The sequence below is a fragment of the Vigna angularis genome, chromosome 3 (assembly GCF_016808095.1).
Source record: "Vigna angularis cultivar LongXiaoDou No.4 chromosome 3, ASM1680809v1, whole genome shotgun sequence".
Lineage (NCBI taxonomy): Eukaryota > Viridiplantae > Streptophyta > Magnoliopsida > Fabales > Fabaceae > Vigna > Vigna angularis.
In genome coordinates this window covers 12,296,657-12,308,783 of record NC_068972.1, presented here as the reverse complement: position 1 = coordinate 12,308,783, position 12,127 = coordinate 12,296,657, and the positions used below count along the sequence as shown (strand labels likewise).

Genomic DNA, 12,127 nt, shown 5'->3' with positions numbered 1-12,127 from the left:
GAAGTAATATACTAAATTTTTGTAAAGAGTAAAATAAAGATTTAAAAAAGGAAAGAAAATACATATTTAAATTTTGAAACTGTGACAGTTAGAATGGAGAATAGGTCATTGTGAAGAGGGGCAGTGGCAGACAGAATATTAATTAAAAATAAATAAAAAGAGAAGACGTAGTGAACAAGAGGTGCCTTTTTCCTTGGGGTAGAAGATTCAAAGTTCAGGCCTGAGAGATTCAGAAGTTTGATATGAATAATTTAATGCACCGTCATGAGTTACAAGTTACTACTACTATTTGAAGTTGGAGCAGAACAAACAGTCAATTTAACTCATCCTGCAACATTGAAAATTACCAAAACAGACAAAAAGGTTGTTTAAAGCATCTGCAGCTTTGGATTCTTGCTTCTCAAGAGAAAATCATTTCATGGGGTACTTTCTTAATGGGTTAATTTAACAGGACATGGACTTGCACACTCATTTTCTTTTGTCTTGTGGGTTAAGTCTATACTTTTTCTATGATGGAAAAAACACTTTTTCCTTCCTCTTTCTACCTCTTTTATGTTCTTTTCCTATCATTTCTTCTTCTCTCTATGATTCCGATAAGGCCTTTCCTTACATTCGACTTTAGGTAAACAAATCAAATCACCCTCTTTCCTTTTACAACAGTTCACTTCCCCATTGCATTCACTATAATATGGTCCTAGGTAGTTTGGTCATTTCTTCTTTTATTACTTTTTTAAATTAACTCCTTTGCTTCGTAGTTTTGTTCATCAGCAAGTTGGGTAAGTAAATGTTGAATTTTGATCAGATCCTTTGGTTGACTTGGTTATGTCAGATGTTAGGTACCCAGTTCTGAAAAACCATACTTTTAAACCTGGAATTGCGTTATCGTGTATTTCAAAGCAAGCAAATGCACAAAATTTGATGTTGAAAAGCTGACATAGTAGGACTTAGGAATACCAAGCTTTTTGTTTGCATATAATATATGCCAAGTACACGAGTATAGCTTATGTAATGCTTCTCGAGAATGTAATTTGAAGTGCTTCTTCTTCTTCTGTTATTGTATGATGATGTTTCAGGAAACCGAGTGGAATGTTTCAGTATGAGAGCTAAGAGTTTGATAAGTAAAAAGCAGATAAGCCTAAGATTGAGAAAAATGATTAAGTGTATATGCTCCGGGGAGCAGTTAAAGGTGGATGAATTAGGTTACTCATCGGAGTCCTTAGCAACCAGAGATTATTCAGCAAGTGGTGGCTTTTCTCGTCCTGGTGAAAACGACACAAAGATTGACAATACCAACATTGAAGAAGCAGAGTCTTCTCTTCGTGAAAGTGGTTATTTAAACTATGAGGTCAGATTATGTTTTTTCTTGCCTCTTATTCCCATCTAGCATCACCTTTAGATTCTTCAATTTAACATCCCAATCCGTGTTTACTTGTGTTAAGCTTTTCTCGAAGAAATAGCAGAGACATAATGCTGGAAACGATCAATTTTTTAATTTGACCACTTCAATTTTTACTGTTTTAGAGGCAGACATTTATCTTAAGAGTTTGAATTGAGTCCTCTGCTGTAAACACTGTTGAATGGCTTTTCCGAACAGAGTTGTGATGTATATGATGTTTTAAGTGATACGTAAATGGTATTATGCATTTATTGAGAAAAAAGCCATTTATAGGTTGCAATACATAAGCCGAGGAACACTTGATTAAAGTTTTATATATCGTACTGAGGAAACTTTTTCGATGTGGAATATCAGATGATAATTACTCGTGTCTGAAAAAGAAAGTTGGTATCAGATAATATTAGAGCGAGGGTGTTGTGCAGAGATTATGTTAGCCTCTTATAAGATATTATGAAACTAAGTGACTTGTTTCACTATAGGAAGCTAGAGCTTTGCTTGGAAGACTTGAGTATCAGAAAGGCAATGTCGAAGCTGCACTTCATGTGTTTGAAGGAATAGATATTGCTACTGTCGTTCCCAAGATTAAAGTTTCTATATCTAGAAGATGTGAGCCTAATAGACGCCGTTCTCAAAGTGATGCTCAGCCTCCTATGTCAATGCATGCTGTTACTTTAATTCTTGAAGCTGTCTTTCTCAAGGCCAAATCGTTGCAGGCTCTAGGAAGGTTTCAAGGTGTTTCTTTCATCGTTTTAGTTCTCATTTAACTATATCCATGCATACCATGTTAATGATCTTGCACTTTGTCTCTGGTTCGGTGGAAAGGCTCGAATCCTTTCAACAATAAATATATCAAAATCAGTTAGTTTAAAGTCTATGGTTTTGCTTACTTGCAGATGCTGCCCAGTCATGCAAGACGATTTTAGACACTGTTGAATCAGCTTTACCAGAAGGTTGGCCTGAAAACTTAGTTTCGGACTGTAAACTGCAAGAGACAGTGGGAAATGCTGTGGAACTGCTTCCAGAGTTGTGGAAGCTTGCAGGCTCTCCTCAAGACGTTATCTCATCGTTTAGGAGGGCCCTTCTTTATCATTGGAATCTTGGCATTAAAGCCAGCACAAGAATACAAAAGGAATTTGCTTTTTTTCTTCTGTATAGTGGTTGTGAAGCTAGCCCTCCTGCTCTCCGCTCTCAGTTGGATGGTTCCTTTGTGCCAAGAAGCAACTTAGAAGAGGCTGTTCTTCTGCTTCTGATTTTGCTGAGAAAATTTGTTCTTGGATACATTGAATGGGACCCTTCGTTAATTGATCACCTTTCGTTTGCTCTAAGTGTTTCTGGGGAATTCATGACTCTAGCTCAGCAGGTTGAGGAATTGCTTCCTGAAAACATGGACAGAAAAGAAAGATTCTATACTCTAGCTCTTTGTTACTCTGGAGAAGGTGAACATACGACTGCTTTGGATCTTCTAAGGAACTCTCTGAATCACAGAGAGAACTCAGACTGCATAAAGGAGCTACTTCTAGCTTCAAAAGTTTGTGCAGACAAGAAGATTTACACTGAAGAAGGAATCAGATATTCTTTCAAAGCCATTTCTCAGCTGAATGGAAAGTGCATGCAGATGGCAGCTATTGCAAATTGCTTTCTAGGCGTTCTACTGTCATCAAAATCCAGATCAGCCGCTTCTGAATCAGAGAAGATATTTTTGCAGTCCGAAGCACTCAGTGCTCTAAAGGATTCGGAGAGAACGATGAGGGAGAGCGATCCTTACATTGTCCTTCATCTTTGTCTAGAATATGCTGAACAGAGGAAGTTGAGCACTGCTATTGATCATGCAAAGAAACTGATTAAGCTTGAGGGTGGATCTAGTGTCAGTGCATATATTCTTTTAGCGCGGATTTTATCTGCTCAACGAAAGTTTGAAGATGCAGAGCTGGTTATCGATGCAGCTCTAGATCAAAGTGGGAAATGGGATCAAGGAGAATTGTTGAGAACTAAAGCTAAACTAAGGATTGCACAGGGAAAATTAAAGAATGCGGTGGAGACATATACTTTTCTTCTTGCTGTTCTTCAGGTCCAAAATAAAAGTTTAGGCACGGCAAGTAAGGTTGTAAAGATATGCGCCATATATCACTTTAATTCATTAAATTACTCATTACCAAGGGGAAAAGAATATTAAAAATTCATTTAAATTCTACCTTTTTAATGTATGTAGAATAACTTTACTTTTGTGATACAGAAGAGTAAGGGAAACCGTGACAGAAGACTGGAAATGGAAATATGGCATGATTTAGCCAATGTGTATATGGCCTTATCACAGTGGCAGGATGCTGAAGTTTGTCTGGCAAAATCTGAGGCTATTAATCCCTATTCTGCTTCTAGATGGCACACAAAGGGTATATCGCTTGTTTTCAATATAATTTTAGAAAGGATATAATTCTCCACAAAAATAGGAATCTTAAATTATTTGAAGCTTAACGTGTTTTAGATTCCAAACTTCCTTAAGTTATTAAGTCTCATTTTGTTAAGGTAGCAAAATTCAAAGGATAGGTTTTTGCAGGTTTACTCTTTGAAGCCAGAGGTCTTCATCCAGAGGCTCTGAAATCATTTAGGAAAGCATTAGATATTGATCCCAACCATGTTCCAAGTTTGATATCTACAGCTTGTGTACTCAGACAACTTGGTGGTCAATCATCTTCAATAGTCAGAAGCCTACTCACTGATGCGTTGCGCCTTGACAGAACAAACCCATCTGCTTGGTACAATCTTGGACTGTTCTACAGAGATGATCTGGGGACATCGGCAATGGAAGCCGTTGAATGCTTTGAAGCTGCAGCTTTTCTTGAAGAATCTTCTCCCATCGAACCCTTTAGATAGCACTTCCACACTTATTTTGTTGACAAAATATCATACTGAGCTACTAGTTTGTTTGTAAAGGTCAGCAGCAATTTTTTACTTCTTGATAGCTGAAATATGAGAAAAAACACAGGTTAGCTATGTGATGTAATTAATAATTTATTCTCTTCTTATGCTGGTTGAAAGATGAATAGAGATCGCGCACCATTTGTATGCACAACCAAGGAGCTACATAATAGACAATAGCTAACAACCCAGCACCATATACTTTTACCAAATATAATTAATTAAGAAACAAAATAGACCCATTTATTTATCCACATTGATTAATCTCTTCTTTGAACTAAAATCATTCGTATCAAGTTGTATCTAATGTACCAAGATTTACCATCTGAATAGTTCGCTACGATTTCTGAAATTATCTTGGGCATTAAAACTTCTCATATGGCGCCGTTCTCTGGCTTGGGAGCGAAATATTCACTTGTATAGTATATGTAAATTTGTTTTTCACCAAAAGTATAAACTTTTTGACATTTTAATGTACATTTTGGCATACTTTAATATTGTAATGTAGTTGTTTTGTTGTATATATAAAAACTACTCTCATATATTGAGTGGGATTGAAAGATCAAGGGTGCCCGTATTTTCTGGGGAAAATGTTACATACACAGTTTAGATTATCTATATCTACCAATCAAATTAACTTCACTTTCTACCCATCAATAACGTATCATTCTCGATACTGACACTCACATTCTAACACTTATTACTAATAAGTCTACAGTGATACAAAATAGCTCCCTGAATGCTTTTAATTTTTCCCCTGCGAAATTTAGTTTCCATATTGCCAACCAAATTTTTGAAAGAATCGTATACAGTATTATTCACTTTCGGATAAGCCATCCCATTTTCAATAGCAAAGGCGTGAAATTTAACCTATTGCTACTGTTCATCCCCTTCTCGCTGAAGTTCTCTTCCTAAACATATGCTTCCAAAATTCTCCTTCAACAAAGTGCATTTTACAGAGACGCAACATACCCATTAACATTTCTATTCAGATTTCCCCTTCCCCGTCGTTTGTATCATGCACCACCTATAACTAAATCTTTGATGTACAACAACAGTGCTGATGATATGCTTTCAAAAATGCCAAAATAACTATTGAGAAGAAGGTATGATCAAATCGTGAAGGAAGTTCCATCACATTAAATTTAAATGCGGGTTGAGTTACCCAGAAACGTTGCCTTCATCAAACTTATTAATAGTCTCAGTTTCACGACGTATGCTCTCCGTTATGAACTGCATTTTATATACTTGTCTATTAATGGTTTCTCGAGAAAACTCTAAGAATATTCAAAATCAAAAGAAAGCATCGAAACCAAATATGGCAACTTTATGTCGGTCAAAACACATGGTGAAAAGAGTTCAAGATCCGTTTATAGTAAAAGTTGTAACAAAATAAGTCTAATACACCAAGCTCCGCACTAACATCGTCAGTGACACCAGAAATATAATATAGAATGTCTCCAAAGGCAAGACTGAAACAGTGCATGTTACAGTACTTCCATGGTTTATATACACATTACATTCCTCTCCCTATCACAAATTGGTCTTTCACTGCGTGTTCTCTCTGCGGCGGACATACCTTGTTCTATCATTGTATCTTGGTCTGTCTTGATGCCTTTGTGGCTGTGGTTCCACTCTTCTCTGCCTTTCAGGTGACCTCTGGACGATCTCTCCATTTACAAATAATTCAGCTGCACCATTAATAATAAAATGTTGTAACCAATAAATAACTTGTTTATCATGCGAACATGGATAAAACATTGATAACCAAGAATAAGATCAATTAGGATTTGTAACAATTGAAGTGGGGATGAATAATAAAGAACAAGAGGACTTGTCATTGACCTACTCCATTGAATCAGGGATTAATGTCATTGTTATGTGCTTACCAAGTGGACAAAGAAGCATATAACAACCATTCACTTATTACACTAAAATACCAAAACAGAAACGAATAAATACATGGAAGTCTTAACCAATTAACGAAAGATAATTCAAATTCCTCAAAACCAAGAAGCATATGACAACCATTCACTTTTACACTAAAATACCGAAAGTGAAACGAATAAATACACACGCTAACCAATTAATGAAAGATAATTCAAATAGCTCAACCCAGAATGAAAAAGGAATATTCATTTTGGTAACTCCAAAAATGAATTAAATGACAGAAATGAAGCAGAGAAATTCTATAAAAGTTCATTACCATTAAAAATTATACATAACTCGGTTATTAGTACAATGCTATTGTAAACAAAACACTCAAGAGGCATAAGGTGGGTAATCCGTGTATCTAGTGCAATGATTCTGAAACTAGATCTTTGTGAAGCACCAAAGACAGGATAAAGAAAATTTCACGAGTAACTTGAAATTCAAAGCTAGCCATTACACGTGGAAACTTTACTTTGCCAAGATAGACTGCCAATAATAGAAGAAAAGTACACTATTTTTCTATAAAGGTTGCTACTATTGATTTTAGTTCCTTACTAGTATGTGCACAAATACTGAACCAAGAGTTTCATCAGAAAGCAGAGACATTTTTAATTAAAACGAGTAACAATCCTTCTTCATAGAGTACATATGGACACTACAACTAAAAAGAGAGTAAATACTCCAAACAAAAGATTGGAGGGGTATTGGCCTTGAAGACAAGACAATCAAGTTGTTTTATATATCAACTCCAATGATTCTGAAACTCCAAAGTTTGTAAAGCAACAGAACAGGATTGAAGAGAATTTTATGTGAGTCCATTAGCATTCAAAGCTAGCCATTACCCATTGAGTTCTTAGCTTCGCCAAGATGGACTGCCATTAAAGGGAGAAAAACAATGTATTTATTTATAAAGATTAAATCCACATCAGCGACAACACAAATGAAAATTCTGGCACTACTGATATGGAAGAAGAGAATTTTTATGTATCAACTCCAATGATTCTGAAACTCCACAAGTTTTTGAAGTAACAGAACAGGATAGAAGAGAATTTGATGTGAGTCCATTAGCATTCAAAACTAGCCATTACTCATTGAGAGTTTCTAGCTTTGCCAAGATGGACTGCAGATGAAGGAGGGAAGAAATAAGTACAGTATTTTTCTCTCTGAAGGTTCTTTTCTGCTGATTTTTTACTTACTGTGTGTGCATCATAAGTACTGAACTCCAGAGTTTCATCAGATTACAGTAAACAAAAAACAGATAAAATTTTAACTTTAAATAAGTGAACAACCAGCGCCATAAAGAACACAGTAACGTATGACTTAGTCTAATGTATCAACTCCAATGATTCTGAGACTCCATTACTGTGTGAAGTAACAGAACAGGATTAGAGAGAAATTAGTATGAGTCCATTAGCATTCAAAGCTAGCCATTACCCATTGAGAGCTTTTAGCTTTGCCAAGATGGACATCTGATAAAAGAACAGTAGTGTACACTCAAACTTAGACGAAGTTAAAAAGAGACACAATAAAAACCCAATACAAATTATGATAAGACATGAATCTCTACTAATCTACATTTTCACAAAGTATACATATAGAACAGTTTAGTTAGACATTAGATGTACACCCATACTTCACAACTTAAACCTTGTTTTTTCAGCATGGACCATCATTATAACATAGTTGAGAAAATAAACAAACAAAAATAAAGTCTTATTTTCACAAAATAATATCCATAAGTAGTTAAAAAGACACCAAACGAAGAGCATTAAATCCTCACCGCCATAGTCCTTGTTTTCCGGATCGACATAAGAATCCGGCAGCACAAACAAAACTCCAGGCAACCCTACACAAATAAAAGAGTGAAAACATTGAGAAACAAACACTCACTCAAAAAAGTTCCATTACAGAAGAAGACATACCTTCTAACTTATTAGAGGTTTCCTCGTCAATCTCACAGCCGAAACCAAAGTACCTCGAGCAGGAAACATTGTAAATCTTCTTCTTAGCTTCTTCTTCGCTGTCTAAAACTTTGGCAAGGGTTTGGATGTAGCAATCAATCATCTGCTGCTTGGTGGCGCCCTCACCACCAGGCTTGTCCATCACAATGAGCCAGTGGTTGTAGTCGCAGCCGGGGAAAAGGGGCGCCATCTCGGTGGGAGGGCGGTCGCTGAAGGACGAAGATCCGGAGTTGAGAGGCGAGTAGGCGGAGTCGCCAGCTTTGTTGACACGGCAGCGGATCCCGGCAACGCGAGTGGAGGGAGGGACGATGGCATGGGAGAGAGGGAAAAGGAAACGACGCGAAGGGAGTGAAAGTGATGAGTGTTTGGGTAATGTAGCGGTGAAGGTGCTGGTGGAGAGAAGACGCATGGTGAACCGTGCACAGGATGAGGAAATGGCTCTTGCCATTACAGTTACAGTGCTTCAGGATTAGGGTTTTTAGGGATAGGGTTTTGTCTGTGCAGGTGCAGTCCGATTCCCAACCTTTTATTGACGAATATCACAAATTTAAAATAAAATAATAATACCATGGGCTTTCCAAAAAACTTCTACCCTGGCCCGGCCCAAGCTAGTTTGAAGCTAGGCCATTGCTTTTCGGACACACTTTTTTTAGGACACCACCGTGTTTCATTTTTTATTTTGCCCTAAATTTAAACGAGATCGAACGAATGTGAGAAGTAATGGGTCACGCACGGCCTCAAGGTGCCAAACATGACAAGTGTCCTCGGATCCTCAGTGTTTGTTCAGGTTTGAAAATGTTCATGGTAAATGAGGATCTTTTAGTAAATTAAAACCCATTTTCATAATTCGAACACTCCAAAAATTTAAAGTTATATGTCATATTTGATAAACGATTTATCCTTTCTTTGATGCTGAAAAGACGTAAGTGCTAAAAATAGTCAATAAAACTGCTTTTGAAGAGTAGAGGAATGGCCTAATTTTTGTTTTTGTTATACTTTTCAACTCTAAATGTGGCTATTGTGAAAACCAGGTTCCTAATATTAAGTCGTTTTAATAAATATTTTTGCTAACATGTTGATGATGACATTATAGCTGAAACATTAAAATGACATAAATAATTGATGTGATAAAATATATGACGTTAGTATGAAACCACTATTCTAAACTCACAAATCTTTACATAATTACTATCATGAATGAAGGTCACTAAATAATTCATCCTATTTTATTTAAACTGAACAATATATCATATTACTATATTAGCTAATTTCAATTTAGTATCTCAAGTATATAAAATAAATATTACTGTGTTAATTACTAACAGCTTAAAAGCTTGTTTAAAATAAACAATACAAAATGTTTATGTAGTTTATATAAATCCAAATGCATCTCTTGAAAAATTCACTGTTTTTTAATATGATTATTTTCAAAATATTTTGTTATAACAAGTGAAGAAATAGTCTTTTAGTAAATACATCTAACTGTAACACGCTACGTCATTTCAGTTGTTCCATATTTTTTTTTCTCTTATATAAAAATCAGCATATAATGATAAGTGATTTGTTTATTTCAACTAACAGTTTATTTAAACTTTAAGCAAGAAAAATAGGTAACATAAGAATGTCTTTTTTTACATAGTTATATCAATGTACGATTTTAATATATATTTTTTAATTCCACCACTTACATTATCTTTAAAGTCTTAAGTCTACTTTTACTTCTATGTAAAAGTTTTGCAAGACCAATCATTTGTTATTTTGAAATATTTATCTAGAACGAAACCTAAGTTTGATATAAAAAAAACTTTTATTTTTATAATTTAATATCTTATTTAAGGCTTAAGATCTTAAATCTATTCTCCAATGCAGGTATCTTATAAAATCAATGCCTTAAACTCATAATCTATGACCCACCAACATAGAAGTTCTAATTCTTAAATGACTTTTTACCCATAAAGTGATCTCTGTGAATCTAATAATTAAACTACAATTTCATATTACGATTTTTGTGTAGCAATAAATTAAAAATATATAGTTTGATGTATTAAAAATTATGATAGTATTTATGTATAATTTTAGAATGTATTATTGTGGTTGTTCAACTGCAAAAAAAGTGGAGAAGATCCATAGGCAATTAGGTCCAATAACTTAGTCAATGGCTTTGCTCACAGAATATATTGAACGGATGACGGAATGAGTGGATCACTTCGTATAAAACACCCTTCATTCGATTCTATTTTTTTCGTTTAATTCTTATCAAAATATAATTTCTCATTTTTATATTTTGAACAACACTCTTTTCTGTTCAAGTTGTTTGCATAAACTTTTTTTTTTTTAATTGGTTAGGTTTATGTAGATTTGTATATCTTATTGAGGTTATTAATAATAATAATAATAAGGCACGGTGATAAGTAAAGTGATTACTACAAACAATATAAGATAAAATAAATAATTAATCATTAAAATAAGAAATATTACTCAATTGCAAATATAAATTAAAACTTAAATAAAATAGGCAGCATCTAACGGAAAACATTTTTTTTTTTACAAAATATAACATTTAGCTTAGAATAAATTGTTTTACTCTCTAAAAAATTGTTGGATTCTTCTAAAAATTTTATAGATTTGCAATTCTTACATTTAACAAAATCAAGTATTCTTTTAGTCTTTAGAAAATACTAAAATCCCGGCACTTTTGATAAATGTTGAGATATAACTATTAAATTTGTGTAATTGTTATATATTATGTTCGTGTATTTTAAAGACAAACAGTGAAAGAAAAATCTACCCGAGAATCCAAATTCAAACAGATCAACATTGCGAATGAAAAAAAAAAAGAGAGTCAAAATTAAGATTGAGTAAGCCAAAAATATAGGATTAGCTTAGATTTAATTTTTCCCTAAAGTTAAATTAATCCAATATATGGAAACTTAATATAAAACTATATGAAAAAAAATAATATTTGTAATATTTTATATATTAATTTTTTAAAATATATTAAATATTTGAAATCTTATTAAATATCTGAACGTTGTTTTGATATCTTGAAAAAAATTAACTTTTTATATTTAATATTCTTTTAGTAAAAAATATTTTATTTTGTCAGCAAAACGCTATATAAATAATTATATTTTACAGAAAAACTTTCATTTAACTTTCAGAAGAACTGATTGAAACTTTCATTTAACCTTTAATTTGGAAATTTGATTTTTTGAAACAATATATTGTTTCTATTTTAATTTTCCGGTATTTCGTGTTTTCACTGTTTTTGTTATATATATATATATATATATATATATATATATATATATATATATATATATATATATATATATATTACCTCATGGATTACACAGAATAAATATTTATAAGCCTAAATTTTATTTCAAATAATCAATTTAAATGTTTATTTTTATTCTATATAATATATTTATTGTTGGAGTTTTCTTTATTTTTCATAACTCAGTATATGAAAAACTGAAAAACATGGCAGGTACCAAATCCAATCAATCAAATGGTTTTTTCAAAAATTACGAAACATTAACTTATTATACGTACAAGTTATCTATTATTTCACTACAAGAACAACAAAATAAAGTTTAGGACCATGAACAGTAATTTGATCCATCATCAAGGAAGAGAATCGTTGCCAAAGCTGATAACTCTATATATTTTCACGATAATAATTACGAGGCAGAAAACGTCTTTCAAATATAAAGATTTAAACCACTAAAAAAATATTAAATAAAAAAATTAGAAAAAAAAATAAGTAATTAATATGACTGATTTAGATAATATTTTGTAAATTAAAAACATTTAGGATCGAGCATGTTACTTTTGTCTAAGAATAAAACTACTTCAAACAACTAACCTATTTTTTTTTTCAAGGAACGAGGCATGCTACTTTTCTCTAAGAATAAAA

General features: G+C 33.2%; 2 protein-coding genes across 6 annotated transcripts; one reads left to right on the top strand and one right to left on the bottom strand.

Moving 5' to 3' along the window:
- Positions 1-318: 318 nt before the first annotated feature.
- On the top strand, positions 319-4,463 carry LOC108326666 (protein NPGR2). Of its 4 annotated transcripts, none has more exons than XM_052875095.1 (6): positions 319-423; positions 1,074-1,345; positions 1,876-2,128; positions 2,290-3,497; positions 3,630-3,786; positions 3,951-4,463. In XM_052875095.1, exons 2-6 carry the CDS (start codon positions 1,097-1,099, stop codon positions 4,265-4,267), a joined length of 2,184 nt encoding a protein of 727 aa, XP_052731055.1. In that variant the 5' UTR covers positions 319-423; positions 1,074-1,096; the 3' UTR covers positions 4,268-4,463. The 4 variants fall into 4 exon arrangements, with proteins under 4 accessions (XP_052731055.1, XP_017415765.1, XP_017415764.1 ...); XM_017560276.2 differs by lacking the exon at positions 319-423 and adding an exon at positions 447-622; XM_017560275.2 differs by lacking the exon at positions 319-423 and adding an exon at positions 629-698.
- Positions 4,464-5,620: 1,157 nt separating this feature from the next.
- Positions 5,621-8,725, bottom strand: LOC108326650 (multiple organellar RNA editing factor 2, chloroplastic). Of its 2 annotated transcripts, XM_017560255.2 has the most exons (3): positions 8,167-8,724; positions 8,025-8,090; positions 5,621-6,003 (listed from the first exon to the last, which is right to left on the bottom strand). In XM_017560255.2, the coding sequence occupies exons 1-3, from the start codon at positions 8,651-8,653 to the stop codon at positions 5,861-5,863; spliced, it is 696 nt and encodes a 231-aa protein (XP_017415744.1). In that variant the 5' UTR covers positions 8,654-8,724; the 3' UTR covers positions 5,621-5,860. The 2 variants fall into 2 exon arrangements, with proteins under 2 accessions (XP_017415744.1, XP_052731054.1); XM_052875094.1 differs by having other exon boundaries at positions 5,621-8,090; positions 8,167-8,725.
- Between the last annotated feature and the right edge of the window lie 3,402 nt (positions 8,726-12,127).